This window comes from Carassius auratus, chromosome 20 (assembly GCF_003368295.1).
Source record: "Carassius auratus strain Wakin chromosome 20, ASM336829v1, whole genome shotgun sequence".
NCBI classification, from domain to species: domain Eukaryota; kingdom Metazoa; phylum Chordata; class Actinopteri; order Cypriniformes; family Cyprinidae; genus Carassius; species Carassius auratus.
Window position 1 is genome coordinate 23,247,530 of NC_039262.1, and position 20,160 is coordinate 23,267,689.

Sequence of the window (20,160 nt, forward strand, 5' to 3'; positions counted from 1 at the left end):
AATTGACATTGGAAGGCAATGAGCCTTACACTGTAAGTTAAAGAGTTAATTTATCCTCATTGCAATATGCCTCTGTTCATTTATTGCCTTCCATGGCTGTGTCAAAATACTATCAGATGAACTGGCAGTGGGCTGAATCACAAAAACAGACGTTCAGAATAAAAATGGCTGTGGATTTGGTTTTAGACTGAAGCATTTTGAAGATCTAGTGCAAGTTGTCAGGCTGTAAATCAGATTTTTTTTTCTTTTCACACTGGAAATGTGTCATCTATACCCCTGTTAAAGCGCGCTCAAAACACAGGAAACTGCCTGCTCTAAGCATGTGGTCTGACTTACTGTGTTTTTCATAGACTTCCTTCATACAGTAACTGTGTTTTACTTTGATAACTCAGATAAGACTGGAGACAAACCTTGGTGTCGGACATGCTTTCAGTTTTGTGTAATGCTTCCACTATGTAATGTAACCACACATCCACAAAGATGCAGTCTCGGGGAAGACCATTTAATTTAATTTGCATGCATTTCTATCTTATTTTCCAGTGCAATGAAAGCAAGCCACCTTGACATGCTGACGTTCTACTTTGCAGCTGAGAGCATGAAAGACATGAACAAGTGAGTGTGAAAAAACACAATTTCTTATGTTTATAAATGTGGTCAGAGATAAAACGCTTGCTGACACATTTTTAGTCATGTAGCACTTAACGCATACATGCTAAACTTGTGGGTCTGGTTTTTGGCCCAATGTGACATGTTTGCATTGCAGTGTGGCGTGCTGCTTTAACACCTCGCTGGGACCGAAGCTGTCTGCAGCACATCACGAGGTTGAGCATGTTTGATGAAAACAGGGCTTTGCAGACCTATAGTACTAAATATACAGTTTGGATTGCTTTACTAAGCTTTGCTGGAAGGGTCCAAAAAGTTAAATGTGCATTGCAACTATTTTATGAATATTTTTCTTTAATAGACTAGTTCACACAAAAAATAACTTTAAATGCATAACATATTTAAATGTCTAAAAAAATAAAATAAATAAATACAAAGAGATTAATTTGCAATAATTAGCTACAGGGCCCAAATTTTGCATTTTAATTGTTATATATCGCCAGATATTTTTTTTTGTATGGAAAAGAGCAGCCTCGAGATTCTTCAAAATATCTCCTTTTTGTTTCGTGGAATCAAAGCGTCAAATGGTTTAGGAACAACAGCCCCAAATCTTTTTCTTGTAAGCAATTCCTGTAAAGGTTTATTTGTAACGTACTAAAATAAACCTGTGAGCGGAAACAAAACACTTGAGAGAAAGCTGTGGGTGTGCTGCTATTAAACCGTGTGGGCAGAGAACATGCATCACGATCCATTACAATTATTCCACAGATCTGATGAGTAGATTCATTATAATTGATCTTCTTTTTAATCTAGATGGCTGTCTAAACTCTCCCAGGCTTCAAATGAACCTGAGCCCACAGACTCCACAGATGGAGGTAAAGATTCCCACCACAAACGGTTACAGAAACCCGGTTAATACTGAGTGTCTGTTTTAGTGATGTGTTGATGTGTTTCACCAAAGCCACACCTGATACTGTAATAGCTGCATGCTTCTGCTATTGGTTGTGTGAATCCAGAGTGTTACAGTGAGGAGAGTGATGATGAGGATGAAGCAGACACTGCTGAGATGTGTGTGGAGTACACGGATCAGCTGACTCCTGGCTCTCTGCATGTGAGTAACCACACTCGGTCCAGACCCATAACCATAAGAGCTCAAAGTCAGCGTATAACTCTTCTATTCACTGTGGTTTATATGTGCTATTAATGCCTGGTGAAATAGGTCGCACAATAGTTTGACTGCTTGGTTTGAAAAAAGGTACGACAACAAAATGCAGTGGCCAGATATGTGTCTGACACTTTTCTACAGATGTATGCAACCATGTAAATGTTTGAGGGGACAAATGCATCAGTGCATAAGTAAACACTAACTCTATATACAGTAATTGTATTTCTTTGTCATTTCACAAGTGTTTTTTAACTGAATTACTTTGAGATTCTGTAAATCTCTGTAGATTTGAATCAATTCTGTAGATTGAGGTTGTATTTTGAAACGTACTTGTGTGTGTGAATGTTTCAGGGCTGTCTGCCGCCCCCCCGCTCCTCATCCTCTCCATGTCTGGTTCCCCCGGTGTGTGACCTCACAGAGACTCAGAGTGCAGACAGTGAGTCGTGGCAGGAGCTCAGCTCTGAGGAAGACCCCATCCAGAAAATACAGGAGTTCAAAGGAGACCACTGTAAGTGAACGCTGGAGGCAGATCTTTTATCCTTACGGAGTCTGGATATAATTCAAAGGGATTATACCGAATTATACCAGACATTGTTTTTTGTCTCTATAAAATCCTCTGGTGTTGTTGTTTGAGCAGGCCCCCCGTCTGATGAGATGGAGATGCTGTATCTTCACCTGAAGCAGGTGAGTCTGTCCCCCACCGGAGCCCTGCAGCCCACCACCAAACGAGACTTCAGGTCCTCCTTCATCAGACGCTGCAAAAACGAGAGCGTCAATGAGAAACTGCACCTGATCCGAGCTTTAAACAGCACTTTAAAGGTGAGTCCTGAAAGGGTTAAATGCTAATCAATCTACAGGGAACGTGTAAATGACAGAAAGTCTATAGATTCTATTTTAGTTAACAGTAACACTCAACCAGATGTATTTATCTATTAAAATATGTATTTATAAATTAAAATATAGTAAAAATAATGAAGGGAAAAAAGTTGTCAGGGCTGTTTTCTGAATATAGTTTAACTGTATGTGAACTGTTGGAATATCTAAATTTTGTAGAAACTGGTGTTTGTGTAGTTTACCTTTTTATTAAACCAAAGTTAGTTTTTTTTTTTAAGAAGTGTCTTCTGCCCAAAGTACAGCAAAAACAGTAAAATTATGAAATGTGTTTACTATTTAAAATAACTGTTGTCTATTAGAAATATATTTTAAAATGTAATTTATTCCTGTGATTTCAAAGCTGAATCTTTAGCATCATTACTCCAGTCACGTGATCCTTCAGAAAGCATTCTAATATTCTGATTCACTGCCCGGAAAAACATTTATTATTATTATTATTATTATTATTATTATTATTATTATTATTATGTTGATGAACAGAATGTTCAGAAGAACAGCATTTATCTGAAATCTAAATCTTTTGTAACATTCTAAATGTCTTTTATCATCATATTTAAAGCATTATTGCTGAATAGTATTAATTTCAATACCCGTTTTGTCTTCTTGTTAGTGCAGTTTTGTCTGTTTCAGATATTTGACTTCCTCTCTAGTGTTTTAAAGTAGAATAATATCTGTGGTGTGTGCTGTTATATTAAGGGGAACTACACTGACTCACTCAAATGATCTGCTTTGCACTATGTTCAGTGTTTGTGTGGAGGCAGGTGGTATTTATAATTCGGAGGCGAGGGGGATGTTTGTGTTCGAGCGAGCGTCAGGTTGGACACAATCTCACCACTGCACTGTGACTCATCAGACTATATTATGAAGCGATATAAAGAAACTCTGGGATGAGGCAATCATTTATTTCTGAACCTTGATCTTAAGTTGGGTGCTCTTCCAGTGTCAGTGCTTTACAAAACCTGTTATGTAACATGACATAATAGTTTGTGTCGTTTTTATCCATGAATATGATCTATAACTTTAATCTCTTATCTATAAAAGTATCTTTTAGGATTCTTTTAAAAATTTAAGTAAAGTTTTTCAGTCTATAGATCAAGACTTGATTTAAACTAAACCTATAAATGTATGATCAGGAAATATTCCCGTGTCTCCTTCTCTCATAGCAACAAGATCTCATCATTTGATGAAATTTTGTTGAAATGTGTTCAAAAGTCAGAAAAACCTGTAACCATAAGGGATGTCACTTCCTAACACCTGTTTTTCTGCACTTAAACACCCTTTTTTGGGAGTTGTTCTGTAACGTTTAGTTTTTATATGTATTCACTGTTCAGAACTGGGCTAGTTAACCAAAACATTGTCACTACCGAAACATGTCAGTGTTACGGTAGTGACAAAAGGGAACACACAATCCTCATATTTGGGGAAAATAAACAAGCTTTTAGTATAGTTATGCAATTTTAATTTTTTGTATTTTAGTAAGTTTTAGTGTTTTAGTATGGCAGTTAAATTCTGTAATGAGATGTGGTCGCTACCGAAGCATGGGATGTTTTGTCAGAAATAAAATTATCGTCTAAGATGTTTAGATGGTTTTTAGTTCAGTGTTTATCAGACTAATGAATCCTTAACTTTGAAATCAGTACAGTGAAATTTTTAACAAAAATGTATAAAATGGCAAAATCCTAATAGATCAATATAATCTAATTAAATTATTATGAGTGTGTTTCGGTAGTGAAAATTTTGGCGAGAGGACAAATATTCCAAAACCTTTTGAAAATACAATATGAGAATTAACCGCACATAGAAATGTATATCTTGGATAGGTTTTTTTTTTTTTTTTTTTTCAGAGAAAGACATCTTTAGTGATGAACATTAAGTTTTGGGCTCATAAAGTGTGCATACATCAAAACATTGAAAACATTGCTAGATTATTATTATTTTTTAATTAAGTATCTTATGCTCACCAAGAATGAATTTATGAAAATACAGTAAAACACTAATATTACTACAATTTAAAATGACTTTTCTATTGTAATGTTGTAAATATTATCAATGTTGAAAACAGTAAAACATACACTGTTACAAAAGATTCTACTTCAAATAAATGCTGCTCTTTTGAACTTCAAATTAATTTTTTCTAAATGTTTCCATAAAACTTTAAGCAGCTAAAACAATTGAAGTGAAGTGACATTCAGCCAAGTATGGTGACCCATACTCAGAATTTGTGCTCTGCATTTAACCCATCCGAAATGCACACACACAGAGCAGTGAACACACACACACACTGTGAGCACACACCCGGAGCAGTGGGCAGCCATTTATGCTGCAGTGCCCGGGGAGCAGTTGGGGGTTCGATGCCTTGCTCAAGGGCACCTAAGTCGTGGTATTGAAGGTGGAGAGAGAGCTGTTCATGCACTCCCCCCACCCACAATTCCGTCCGGCCCGAGACTAGAACCCACAACCTTCAATTGGGAGTCCGACCCTCTAACCATTAGGCCAAGACTTCCCAATTTTAAACATTGGTAATGTTAAGAACCCCTTATTAATAACTGAGCACCAATAGCAGCACCAAATCAGTATATTAAAATGAAGGACCACGCAACACTGGAGTAATTTTTTTTTTTTTTGTGTGCTCTTTTGATCAAATTCATCCCTGGTGAGCATTGTAAAATCACAGCCTCTGTTGATTGTATTTGAAGTCTACAGACACTAGATGGCGCTATTAATCAAACAACCACAGCAGCTTCACTGGAACAGCTGGAAGTTACACTCCTAGCTTCAGAAGCAACCATCATTTGAACCTGTGTCCGTCTTGTTTCAGGCGAAGGAGGCCGATCTGCAGACCATAGAGCAGGTCTTGAGCGAGCCGTCTCTGAGCGCTTGTAAATACAGACAGTGGCGAGATGCTAATGTGCTCCTGCTGCAGGAGATCGGAGAGAAACACAAGAGAGCCGTGGAGACACAAGCGCAGGAAGCTCTGGTTCAGCCTCAGCCTCTGCCTGTGCCTCAGCATCCGTCGCTCTCCAGCCCGGCCGCTGCGATCGCTGTGTACACCGAGACCAGTCTGTGAAGACCAGAAGACCATTACAGGAACACAGACGGAGCGGGGCTTCCAGGACACAAATGAAGCTTCGCTGAAACACTTCAAACAGTGATTCCTCTGAACCGGACACAGAAGAGCCTAGCTCGGTTATAACTCTTTTCTGAAACGTGTAGTTACTGCATTTTGCCTTTTGTAGTTCAGAGTAACTGTAACAAATGAATAAATGACACGTGTTTTGATAAAGAAAAGTGGGAGAGGAAAATGTCTGTAGATGTTCTGTAAACTTGACTCAATCTGTGAGTTCAAAGGGAATATGAATCACTCTTGGATTCATAACTGCACTCTATTGTCTAGTTTTTAATGCAATCTATAAATGTTATTTTTTTTTCTCCAGATTGTGGATTATGCACAGAACAAACACACTCCTGGATGTGCGTGTGCATGTATTTGTTACCACTCGCTCCATTTCACACTCACTATACACACACATCTGAGCGCCGTTCTCTCTTTGGTTCCTAAACCTGTTTGTGTCTGATGTTTTTAGGAGTGGCGTCTTCTTTACCGGTTTTAACAAGACGGTCCCTTTTAGATGAACACATTTTAGCATTTTACAACTGAAAATGAATGTCTCAGGTGTTGTACATTATTTGTATAAACGTCTGATTTAATTGTATAAATGTGTACTTGATGTTTTTGGAGTAATTCATGCTGAAGGTGTGAAATAAAAATGATGATTTAATATTTTCCTTTAAGTTTTATCTGTTAGGATGTATTTGAGATATCGAAGTGCTCAGTATGTCCATTTAGCCACTTATGCTCATTGTGAATATGATAATACCGGTGGTTATTATTCAAGGACACTTCTGACTTCATATATCCACTAAAGGCATTGTTCAGAAACATGCTTAATACACTAAAACAAATCTCTCTTTTTTTTTTTTATGCAGAATACACAGTAAGTGCATACAAGAACAACAAAGATATAATTCAAATATGCCACAGTGATCTATAAAAATAAAGCATAATGAATATATAAATACATACAGAAATGTAAGTTTTAAATAAACACTTCAGAAATCTGGCATTTTTACAATGCGTGTAACCTTCTGGGATGAAGTTCAATACGAAGATGGCAACATACAGTATAAGATAAATGATCGAGGTTTTTAATATAAGAACAAAGGACCTTTTCCTTCTGTAAGGCTAAAATAAATATAAACAGAATATTTCCTGAAATCCATGTTAGTGCACTGGGCAATGTTTAAATGTGATTAAAAGCATAAATTAAAACAGTTCGTCATATAAAGATGTTAAAAATAATTTGAAGAAGGACTTGTTAGTTTGGAACAACTGTGAAGACTGAATTAACCCTTTAACATCTTTGATTTAAATGAACAGAAAATGCAAACGTGTCTTTCGCACCATGACACCAGACAGAGCCTCTATCATGCCATCTGTGACGGACCGGTTTATGAATGTAAACTCAGACAGAAACTTTTTGATAAGAGTCCAGCACACCGATCACACTCGGCCATCTGCTGCCAGCTTTTGTACCCCAGCACAAAGAGAGTTAATCCGACTGCTGTGCTGTTATCCTTCACTGACACTCATTTACATGACAACAGAAGATTCTGCACACTTTCAGCTGAAGGCCTGTAGGGGGCACCATAGAGTAAGATGCATAATTTGATGTCGGAAACGCATGCAACTTCTAAACTTTTCTACAATATTATACACTGAAACAATGTACTTGACTGGTTGATGGGGGAAAGTACATACTGTACACATTCATAAAATGCGATTTTCTTATTAGTGGACATTTCTTTTCTTTTGGGTGCATAGTATGATAATACACCAGTACTGTGCTAAATTGTGTCTTGGGTAGCACACACCCCTTTTGTTATCTAGCCGGTCAAAATGTTGCAGTTATATATAAATGTTAGCATTTAGCAAAGAAATTCTTTATTCTTCTTAACTTTCAGGTTTGTACACACACAAAAAAAAGAGCCAATACGTAAAAGTTTTAATTTGATAAAAAAAAATAGATACGTTGAAATAATGTGGACTGATGACCAAAAGCATATACCGTTGAATGCATTTTTACTTTTTACTTCCAGAACCTGACCTTTGCTCTCTATACAAACAGCACTATTAGCATATTTATTCAATTCAATTTGTAATACTATTTAGAATGGAAAGTATGTGGAATAGGATGCAATGCTAGTTGCTTAAGTCAAACCGGCCTTAGGCCACAGTGTAAAGAGACAGACTGAAAAAACATGTTATTGTTTCTTGTGAGGTGCAGAGAGGGTAAAATCATGCCTCCTGGTCTCTAAATAACAATGTTACTGTCTATTTCCGCAACAGCGGTTTAACACACAGCTGAGGTCAGGAAGAAGGCAAGACACTTGCTGTAAACAGAAGAAAGTGTCTGTATTGGAAGCAGATTGGAATACTACATCTTTTTATGTGTCCTGTGAGGCCATATTTCTTCAGAGCTGTCAATTGTGGCTAGCTCAATGAAATTTAATGACAATGTGCTATCCACAGGTTTATAATGTGTGTGTGTGTGTTCCTCTGCAATAGCCTCCGCAGAATAGGACCTTCTTAATATGTAATAAAACATAAATGTGGAATATTTATATGAATAAATATTAAATTCATCGTTGAGTTGCATTTTTGAACGCATCATGAAACCATTCTGGATACCAGTTTCAATAGCAACGATGAATAAAAAATCAAACTATTGAACAATTTATTTTTATTTTTTTTTACAGCTATTGAACTTCTTCAGTGCTTTCAATTTTAAACAATACACAATAAATTTAGTGATTTAGCAGAAGCTTTTATCCAAAGCGACTTACAAATTAGCACAATGGAAGCAATCAAAACCAACAAAAGAGCAATGATATGTATGTGTTGTGAAAAGTCGTCTAACGTCTAGTCTAGTCGTCTTTTTTTTTTAAATAACAAATAACAGAAAACAAGTAGAAAGAATAGTAAAAGAGTACAGAATGCTAGTGTTAGAGGGTAATTTTTTTATTTTTTTTTTACAATAAATTAAAAGAAAACAAGCAGATAAAACAGAAATAGAACTGAGATGTTAGCGGATCAAATGTAAATAGAGGAGATGTGTTTTTAGCCATTTCTTGAAGATGGCTAAAGATTCAGCTGCTCGGATTGAGTCAAGAGTTCAGAGTTGCAAGCTTCTAGACTGAAGTAATGAATTTAGTAAAGGGGTACAGAGCCAGTGGTGGTTTTGTAGGCAAACATCAATGCCTTGAATTTTATGCGAGCAGCTATCAGTAGCCAGTCCAAATTTATGAACACAGGTGTTACATGCGCTCTTTTCGGCTTATTAAAAATTACTCTTGCAGCCGCGTTCTGGATTAGTTTTTGAGGTATGATAGAACTGACTTTAAGACCTGTCAACAGAGCATTGCAATAGTCCAGCCTGGACAGAACAAAAGCTTGAACAAGGAGTTGTGAAGCATGTTCTGAAAGAAAGGGCCTGATCTACTTGATGTTGAATAAAGCAAATCTGCATGACCCCTGGTTTTAGCAACGTGGTGTGAGAAAGTCAGCTGATCATTAATCATAACTCCAAGGTTCCTGCATGGCTGCCCTTGAAGGAGTTATTTTTAATGCATCTAACTGGATGTTGAAATTGTGATGAAGTCATGGATTTGCTGAAACCATAAACAGTTCTGTCTTGTCAAGGTTGAGGTGAAGACGATCGCCCATCAACCATCAAGAAATGTCTGTTAGAGAAGCTGAGATGTGAGCAGCTAACATCGGATCATCAGGATGGAAAGAGAGGTAGAGTTGAGTGTCATCAGCATAGCAGTAATATAAAAAGCCATGTTTCTAAATGACAGAACCTAGTGATGCCATGTAGACAGAGAAGAGAAGTGGTCCAGGAACTGAGCCCTGAGGCACCCCAGTAGTTAGATATTGTGACTTGGACACTTCACATCTCCAAGATACCTTGAAGTCTTCAGTTTCAATGGCAGTAAGTGATTTTCTCTTTTTTCCCTCAGCATTATTACTCTTTGAATATTGGACCAAATAGGTAGCATTCATACAAAATGCACAGATCGATTTTAACATATCAAAAACGTTGTCTTGTCCAATCTGTTTACAATCCTTCAAGACATACTTTAAGTGGTTTACATTGATTTCACATCAATAAAACCTGGATTTCAAAATGTATTTATTTATTTGTTTGTTTGAATGTTCCCTTTAATTTTTGTTCTTGCTTTATAACGTGGACATTTTAGTCAACTGAGCAAAAATATCATGCAGTAACTTCAAAGTCCTATTTCTAATTGAATTAATACTTAAAATTTGGCAAAGCCACTTCAGTGTATTGTATTTCATTATAAAACAGTATACACTGTGATTCTCACAAGGGCATCACATCTGTTATAGGCCTAAAAAAAAGCCTGTTAGACAAAAATGGGATCATCACGACTAAAACTATATCCGCTATTCTTTACTGCTCCTGTTACCAGACAGGTTTGTTTTATTTGTCTGGCTCAACCAGACAATAGTGGGGGGAATTACTGTGAACAGCCAAAGATAACAAGGCTGGCAATTTGCACTTAGTGTGAAAAGACACTCCGTTAAAACAAATGCTATCCATGCAGCATATAGCTTTTAAAGTTATCGGAAAGCTCTTCTTTTTACGCCACATAACTGTATAGCAATATTAGAAAGTAAATCTAATTCTGATCATGTGACTGTCTTCTGTAATATTTTGAAGGTCCATGTTCCAGTAGACATTCTAGCATTAAAAAAACAAGCCCAGTTCAACAAATTAAACCAGAGCTTCATCACTGTTCAACTGTATGTGTTCTTCCTCCTTCATTCTGTGGATGTGAAATTGGCTCCTGGGCTGCTGAAGGTTGAAAGCTTCATTTTGGAGAGATGCTGAGGTTCCTGTGCATTCCTCAGAGGAAATGTGGTTTTGAGCTGTGACTCACTGTAAACCACAGCACAGCAAACTCACCACTCATTCTTCTGGTTTGACTCATAATAGCATATGAGAGAACATGTTGCTCATTCTAACTAAAATATAAAAGCCTGTAATGGGTTTGTTCATTTTCCAGGGAATTGTTGTTGAAGATCCGTAATTAAATGGGAAGAGTTCCATGGTTAAGGGTGAGACTGCATATAGCATCCTTACAATATTCCCAATTTCTCATGAAGCTGTGTTTCAACACATTCAGTCGTGCATTAATAACTTAGTTATAGGCCTACATGAGTCTTTTTGACAGATTCTTTAAAAAGAACTCATTCCAAAGAGGAATCTGACTACGCTTGTTGCTCTGAATGTTTTTGTTTTTTTTCAGTGCGAGGATAATGTAATATGAAAATTTGATGTCAGTTTCTCACCTTTGTCTTATTCTGTGTGTCGTATAACAGTTAACAGATAAAGGCTCAGATTTACTAAACATGGCAATTAGCCGAGAGCACAGATTTGAGTGGAAAGTTCTACTGTTGATATACATTACAGACAAATGTGCAAATTAAACAGAGATGCTTCCAGATCATTTCCATAATTTTCATTTAATTTCATTTATTTATTCTCTTTTCATGGTAATGCAACACGAAATGCCACAACAACAATCCAACAAATAAAACAAAAATACATTTCTTGACAAGAAGAACAGGATGAAGAAAAAAAAATCTTATAAACGTTAAAGTTACAAATTAGATGGTCTCACCGACATAATTATTAATTCTGCTACAACAACACTAAACAAACAAAAACAACAATGATGCAATAATGACAACTCTAACAACGACGAGACCATCATTGTTGTCATAGTTTTAACAATTTTCACATTCATCTTTATACAAGTTAAAGATCTTCTGTTTATATTTATATTTAAATTTAAGAATATTTGAACAACATTTTAGATCATTTTCTAGAAAATTCCATCTTTTCACACCAGAAACTGAAACACACATTTGTTTGAAGGTATTTCCAGCAAAAGGTTGTTTGAAATCATTATTTCTTCTGCTTGTGCATGCGGTAACAGGCAATGTTTTGCTTTATGAACAACTAATAAAGTTTGTAAAGAAACCAAATCCTTCAATTTGAGTAGTCCTGACCTCAGAAACAGTCCTGTAGTATGTTCTAATGGAGCAACTCCATTAATTATGCTTATAACCCTTTTTTTGCAAAATAAATAAGGGCATTAAATAAGTGAAATAACAATTTCCCCATACCTCCAAACATTACATGGCAAAATAAAGGAAACAATATAGGATTCTCATTGCTTTATAATTTAACATAAACTTTACTTTGCTCAAAACGGCAATGTTTTTTTTACAAATTGTATTACTTACATAAGCTATGTGTGACTTCCATTAAAATTTTTCATCAATGAGTACTCCTAAAAACCTAAATTCTGACACTCTCTCAATAGTTATTCCATTTAAATTCAAACGAACATTATCAGGACATTTTTGATTTTTGTAAACAACATACATTTTGTTTTACTTAAGTTTAACGACAGTTTAGTTTTATTAAACCATTTCTGAAGAAGGACCAATTCTTGTTCAATAGTTTTCATTAATATTTGTAAATTCTTTCCCGATATTAGTATTGTCTGCAAAAAGAACAAAACGTAAAATATTTGATTCATCACAGAGGTAATTAATAGATAAAGTAAATAATTTAGGCCCCAGCACAGAGCCTTGAGGGACTCCACACTGTTTTGTTTCCAACTTAGATTTATGGCCTATATACTCTACATATTGTTGTCTATTTTCTAAGTAACCAATAATCCAATTTAATACTACACCTCTAATTCCATATGTCTGTAATTTAGATATCAATATACCATGATCAATGCCTCTTCAGGGTCAATAAAAACTCCAGCTGTGTGATTTTTATAATGACCATCACATTCACAATATACCAAGAGCAGTGGAAATTAGCAACTATCAAAGCTATGTCAAGTAAAAAATGGGTTAAAAAGAAATGCTTTTTTGGAACATAGAACTAGTTCTGAATAAGAAACCAGAGCTTGATTCCTACTCTTCTGGGACCTATATTAAACCTTTTCTTTAATCTGTCTTCAAATCCCACTGTGTAAACTTCAATCTTCCTTTATCCTCCGTGTCAATAAGACTCAAGATGAGTTTCTTTCTGCCTAGGTGAAATTAATTATATGGTTATTGGTTATATCTACTGCGGGCGGTTCGAATCCCATGAGGTTTCTGATGTTGTTTCCATTGCATGATTATATGTCTCTCTGCTGTTGAGATCTCAAACTCTTGGGCCCCTCGGCTATGATTCGGTGGTGAGAGCGATTGCTGTTGTCATTAACAAGGAGCTGCGAGATGTGAAATGTTGCTCTCAGATTGCAATGCGGGCAAACCAGTGGGGAGGCCGGGTAATAATGGTGTGTAATGATGTGATCAGCACCCACCGCTGGAGCTGCAGGCTACGACAAAACACACGCGTGTCTGTGTGAATGAGGACGACCCCCTTAACAGACGTGACCTCAATGGAAAAAGAAATGCAAAGGCGGGAGTAACAATGAACTATTTTCCTCAAAAGATTTACCTAATCAAGCATGAACAACATGCATTTGAATCTCTGAGACGAGAGGTCAAAGGGTTGGTAGAGAATTAAAGTGCCTGCATGTGGAAAGTAAACGAAGAAGTGAATGGTTTCAAGTAATAACATTTTGGAGTAGATACTTCACTGTCTTATATCACAAAACCCTGTCTGCATGTGTTTTAAAAATTGGTTGGCATTATTTGAATATGATAAATTAGTATTGTAGTCACTGAGTATTTGCTTGGCTGCATTTAAAACTTTGATGTTGACCATTAGACATGATGATTTTTTTGGGGGGGGACAAAATAGAGTGTCTTGTAGAAATTGAAATCAGGTTTCTCTTGTTAACACATTAGATAATTTAATATGTGTTTGTGTGGAATGTCCCGTCTCAAGACACAAGACTTTGAAGTAATCCACTGAACACAAAGGGAGGGATTTTAAAGAATACTTACAGAATACATGCTGTTTATACCTTTTATTACCTTACATATAATAAAACAATCTGTATGCATTGGTTTTGATGCATTTAAGTATCAAAATGACCCAAAACACTTGTTTAAGATTTACTTTAGGTCTTCATAAGCCATATAATAGCTTGGCTGCTGCTTTAATTTTAAAAATGCTCTTGGTTTGGTCAAGCTCATGTTGGTTATATTGGCTTTGTGACAGACGTCATGGGAAGGCAGACTGATTTCTGTGAAAAGTGCATAAAAGCAGATACAAAACCAAACAAACAATGGCAGCATCCAAAATGACGTACTCTTTGAGTATGTACTTCATAAGCAATAAATTGGCAGCCGTGAAACCTTTTTTTCAACTTTGTTCTATATACAGTAGAATAAATGTGTGTTGCATGAATGTATTCTGGATGTACTGGATCTGCCACGATGCCATTATCATGTGAGCTATAGCACCAGTGCTGTCGCCTCACTGCTCATGGCCTCATGGGATAGTAAAGTGTCCATTGGATGTGCACTTTAGAGTCTGACCATTCAAAATCGATTGGTCATCTGAGTAGTTTTTTTTTTGGCTGCTGTTTTATGAATTTGGACGTACAGTATGACTCTTTTTCATAGTGTTTTTGCCTACTTTATAGTAGGGAAGTATGCACAATCAGATGCCAACAGGGATTCTTTAACATAACACATCATTACATCCTCATGCAGTCTCAACCCAATCTTAAGAGAAAATGTAACTATTTTTACGAGGTAATGGAAACTAAAATTTTTACAATTTTACAACAACAACAAGAAAGTACCATAGCAAGAACAATGTATAAACGCCACCCTAGACATAACCGTCGCTTGGGTATAAGCAAAGCGTATGAAAACATACAAATGAGAATGTACAAATTCAGATAAATTTAGCCACCAGTTCACCAAAGTGTAAAATAGTTACGAACTGCCATGTTTTGTGTAATTGTGACATAGTTACACACTCTCAACATTTCTGATAAAGCCTGATGTATATCTCTGGTTATTATTCCCCCCCCAAATTTTTTATTAATAAGGGTGTTCATTGTATTTTCACGTGTCACACAATGCTAAAAGTGGTTACTTTACAATTGCTACTTTAAATAGGTATTTATACCCGATTTAACATATATAATGCAGTTTTGAGGTAGGTCTATAAATTCAGCAATATAAAAATATTTTGACCAGTAAATGGAGTCAATTTAGATGTTACCATTTTTAGGTTATATAAATATACTCTACTCTACTCTATAGTTTCAGTGCAGTCTATGAACTAGCAGTTCAATCTCTTGCCTAAAAACATATTTGTCATTCATCAACATATTATTATAATTTTTGAGCAATTAAAGTAGCTTTCAGTCAGTCCCCTAGGACGGTCTAATCCAAACTGAGTCGTTCATCCATCACCTCTCACGAGTCGGAAATGTTAAGTGGGACTGTGTGCACTGCTTGTTCAGATTCGTTGAAAAGATCCGAATTAAAAAAAAAGGAGCGAGCATCGCTGAGAAACAGTAGACGGAAACAGTGCGTGAAGTGACATTCCTCAACACTTAAACTGTATGTATGATCTAAAGCTGGATAATTAATGAATAGCAGCATCAGGAAAGTGAACACCAAGTCAGTGGGCTGTTTCAGAGAGTTTGGGGAAGAAGGAGGTGTGGTTTCTGAGCTCCTGATGCTCATTTGGCGTTCTGCGCGCTCGAGGAGAGAACGACATGTACTTGTCCTGGAAGATAATGCCATATTGAAGGATTTTGTTGTCTAAAGATAAGTTTGTCTTATGACAATTATTAATTGTCCAATAGTTGTCATCATTTCAGCTGCGGTGAGTGGATATAAACTTTCTTAATATTCCCGCTATGCGTTTGAAATCTGGTTCAGTGTTAAGGCAGTGAAATTTGAGACTGAATGTGTCAGAGTTGAGCGTAACAGACGTACTTGTTTTTTTTTTCTTTTCTTTTTTTCCTTCCGAATATAGATTTTATTTTAGTTTGTATATTATACAAAAACAACCAGCATCTGCTGTTAGATGTAACACAATAGTGCGCCTCACAGTATTATGAAACAGCATGCGACAGGCTCAACAGAACGATGTAGCAGCATCATTCTTATAGAATATGAATATGAATGCATAATGATTTTGCCACGAACCTCTCTTTTTCTCTGCCCTGTATTTACTATAGATACAAAAACAATACTGTGCTTTTCATTTTCTATTAGTTGCTTCTCTGTCTCTGTTACTGTAAGAACTGCACATCATTGACAAAGTGACAACAAAAATATTTGGTCACTTAAGCAACAGTTAAAAATGTATATATTAAACCAGGTGTCATTTATTTTAAAGAAGGGCAGCTTAAACACGCCTACAGCATAATATTTCCACAAAAAAAAAAAAAAAAAAATGCTTAGGAACATATATTTTTCAAAATTAAGACAAAAATATGTAGACTCAAACTTTATTTCGACCAAAAATGAAAATTCTGTCATTGATTTTGTTTATTCTGTTGAACACAAAAGAAGAAATTAGGAAGAATGTTGATTATCAAATAGCCATGACTTCAGGATTATGGAAAAATATGCTGGGTGAAATATAAGGGTGAACCAACCCTTTAAAGGCAAAGTGTGTATATTTTCTCGATTTTAAACACTCTGTTTCTTTGAGCATCCTGATCAGCACAGCATAGAAACACTGGCTCAGCCAATGGTATGAGGTTTGGGCAGGACTGTCTGTTTGCCCAGCCAATGGCCAAGGGAGTGTTTGGGAAACCTGTTTGGAAAAATTTGGTCAGTCAAATTTGTTATACTAAATATGATGATGACCCTTTTTACTGCTGACAGTGTAGGCCTACATGCCGAAAGAGCATTGAGAGCAAATTGTATAATTAATCTAATTTTATAACATATGTCCACTCATATGTTCTTTAATAGCGATGGCCTTAAGTTAATAGGAGGAACTATTAATTATTTACTTCGCGAAATCCACCGCATGTTGCTCACGAAAAGTCTTCATGCCTCTTTATTGTGTCTTCAATAGTCTTAACCCCCCCCATCTGCAGGATGTCTGTGTGTGTGTGTGTGTGTTTGCCCGCACACACACTTCTTTGTTGCTGCCACCTCATACTGTTTGTTATGGATCTCAAAGAGCATCCAAAGACCAGATGGATTGCCAGAGTGTGCTGAGGTGAATGGGGCTCAGAGCATCAGCTGCAGACTCTTCTATCACAGATAAAGCCATGGATTTTGTAGAGGAAGCTTGTCTCTGAACATTATACAAGTGTCTTCAGCAGCAGCAGCAGCAGAAGGTTTATATCAAAGTGGCTCTGTCAAGGAAACACTACCCCATAATCACCAGCACACACTCCTCCGGCATTCTACCAAACCGGCTTTTTGATCAGAGCGGCCACATGCACTCTGATATATTTTAAGCTTTAATTGGAGTTTTGCCTATGACAGTATGCATCAGAAATACTATATCTGGCATAGTCTTCTAAAAATGTTTAGTTAAAGGGATAGTTCACCCCAAAAAAAATTCTGTCATCATTTATGCAGAGTTTTACCCATACATCTTTGGAAAAAGGCTGTTCAAGTGCTAAAGTAGATGGGCAGCAGGGGCTGTCAAAATATCATAAATAAAGTTCACGTGACTCATGTGCGCTATTCCAAGTGTTCAGATGTCATATGGTAGCTTTGTATGAGGAACAGATTGATTAAAAAAGTTCAGTCAATTACAAACCCTCATTCTATATAAAGTGTAACACTTTCATTACACACTTGTTATTTTATTACCAAAAAGTGTTGTTACCTATGTCCTGTTACACATTTGTACTTACACATACCATTCAGTTGGTTTTTACATATGTGTAGTTACACAAACATTAGAGCTGTAGATACATGCACCAATGTGTACTTACACTTTGGTTTCATGTACACATCTAGTTACTATTTAAGTACACATTAGGGACACTTAATATAAAGTGCAACAGGTTAAAGATAAACGTCTGTGAAAGTGATTTTGTGCCTCTTTAGGACGGCACTCTAATCTGTTGTTCACAGTGCAAGAGTGCAAGCTTCTGTAGGACACATAAGTCTGAAGTAGTGAACTGAGGTAAAGGGGTGCATAGCCAGTGGTGGTTTTGTAGGTAAACATTAATGCCTTGAATTTTATGCGAGCAGCTATTGGTAGCCAGTGCAAATTTGGTGAACAGAGTAGTGACATGCGCTTTTTTCGGCTCATTAAAAACGAATCTTGCTGCCACGTCAGGATGGAATGAGAGCTAGAGTGTCATTAGCATAGTAGTGATTAGAAAAGGCATCTTTCTTAATGACAGAACCAAGTAATGCCATGTAGACAGAGAAGAAAAGTGGTCCAAGAACTGAGCCCTGAGGCACCCCAGTAGTTAGATGTTGTGACTTGGACACCTGACCTCTCCAAGATACCTTGAAAGTGCAGTTGTTTACAATGCATTAATCCAAGTATGACATCAGTGAACGTCATTGGTTCTCGTAACTGATCGCGACGCATTCTCATTTCCCTTTTGGCACAGAAGTCTCATACCTACTGCAGTCACACTAAATTTACTGCTGACAAGCGATTTGATTTGGTCTCTTGTTTGTGACAAATTTACTTTTTTTTTTTTTTCAATTTCAGTTGAGCGTAAGAGCCAGGTAACTGCAACTGGACATCTGACAGTGTTGCATCTGCGTGCCAAGTTTATTCAGTGACGCTAATGCACCTGATAATTGTTGGTGAATTGTAAGCACATGGAGCTGCAGTGTAGAAACGTAATGCTGAGGTTATTCTAATGTTTCTGAGGTTGAAGTCTGTCCAGGCGTCATTTGGGCTTGTAATGTCTTTGTGCATCTGATCTCTTTCCAAAGTTTCTAGACGTCTTTCACCAAGTGAATGACAACCAAGCAAGCGGCTCGCATGGAAATTATTATAACTGCCTGAAAAATTATATTGCTAGTTATGCTCTGTCTGCTAATTCATTAGTTATGGTTTTGCTTTTGGACCCAGATTTTACAGTGGGCCCAAATCTGTACCAAAGTTATTCAGACAAAAGCGTCAAAATGTTGTTAACCTTTTCCATTTTAAAAGTTGATTAGTCAATTTATATTACTATTGTAAACTTGCATGTTCCTAAAAATATATTGTAATAATAATCCTACAGGCATCATATATTCATTATTGAATTTTACACTGTGTGCATTTGTTACATTTCTAACAGTTTGCTCCAAATAGCAAGGTAAAATTAGATCATGTCGGTATCTCTTGTTTGTTTGTAATAATGAAGTATTCTCTGATGACCTTTTGAGCTGCAGAGTTGATGCCGCCTTTCCGCTGGAATACCAATGAAAGCATTGTGAGCTCTCAGCTGCAAAGGTCACATTACTGTGATTGCAAGGGCAATGGGTTTGTCATTGTCTTACTGTTTCAACAGCACACACCTTTTTAGTCTACGTTTGGGCAAAGTAAAAAAAAAAATCCCTGTAGAAAAATATATACTTATTAAAATTTGAATATATTAAGACTAAATGTTTCCTGACACTTAATTGTATATTAATACAAATCAATCAAGATATTTTGTGGTCTGAATTTAAATGAAATGAATTTATAACATTTATATGCAAGAAAAATATATAAATAAAATGTGCATAAACTTTTTCCATCTGAGGGTATAATTTATGTATTTTTGTTTTGTAGATGTGAAGGATAATTAACTCTGGTCAGACTGAATTGCCAAATGTCCATCAAACAAACATTTGGCTTTTTGTGTGAATTGTTTGACTAGGTTAGCACTGTTTGTGTTTGTGTTTGGAAAAGGTATTGCCATGCCATTTAGCCTTCATCCAAGAAAAGGAGAGAGGAGAGTAGCAGAGAGAGAATAGAGACTGGACCTGGCGTGTGTCACGTGTCTCTCTCCTTTTTTCATTTTTCCACTGCTAGTCATTGCAGGCTCTCAGCCCTAATCCACCCTCTAAAGTGCCTTGATGCCTTTGTGCTGTGAGCTGGAAGAAGGACCCTCTGTTTCCAGCTGTCTGAAGTGCTGCCGTATGGAATTTTTGCTGGATTTTCTCCCTAATTAACCCTCATTTTCATGTGCAGAGACCCAATTTCTTTGTGATGGAGGAATGCGATAGGCATTGGTGCTCCTTGCGTTCTGTTGTTTTTCGCTAAGCCTGGCTCAAACTCAACATTGGGTTGCTTGTTGAAGCCCAGCAGAAGCATGTAATTGCACAAGATGGTACAACACTGGAGAAGGTGTGATAACATCTTCACAGCTTATTTTAGCCCAGCTCACCTCAATAAGACATGCCCTCATACCAGCGCTGCTAAAATTTGTAGAGGCCGGTTACTAGAACACAGTGACTTTTTAAACTTGTGACTAAAAGATGTGTAACT

The 20,160-nt window shown here is 36.6% G+C and overlaps 2 protein-coding genes across 3 annotated transcripts in view; both read left to right on the forward strand.

Moving 5' to 3' along the window:
• The window catches only part of LOC113037726 (connector enhancer of kinase suppressor of ras 3-like), a 42,591-nt gene extending 36,150 nt beyond the window's left edge, over positions 1-6,441 (forward strand). The window contains exons 19-24 of the mRNA XM_026195071.1: positions 541-612; positions 1,417-1,478; positions 1,620-1,714; positions 2,120-2,276; positions 2,406-2,587; positions 5,481-6,441. Coding sequence (XP_026050856.1) covers positions 541-612; positions 1,417-1,478; positions 1,620-1,714; positions 2,120-2,276; positions 2,406-2,587; positions 5,481-5,729 — 817 coding nt within the window. The 3' untranslated portion in view covers positions 5,730-6,441. The remainder of the gene's footprint in view (positions 1-540; positions 613-1,416; positions 1,479-1,619; positions 1,715-2,119; positions 2,277-2,405; positions 2,588-5,480) is intronic.
• An 8,963-nt stretch (positions 6,442-15,404) lies between these two features.
• Positions 15,405-20,160, forward strand: part of LOC113121237 (T-lymphoma invasion and metastasis-inducing protein 2-like) — a 37,376-nt gene continuing 32,620 nt past the window's right edge. For both annotated transcript variants that reach the window (XM_026291528.1, XM_026291529.1), the window contains exon 1: positions 15,405-15,582. The gene's annotated coding sequence lies outside the window, so the exon portion shown is untranslated. The remainder of the gene's footprint in view (positions 15,583-20,160) is intronic.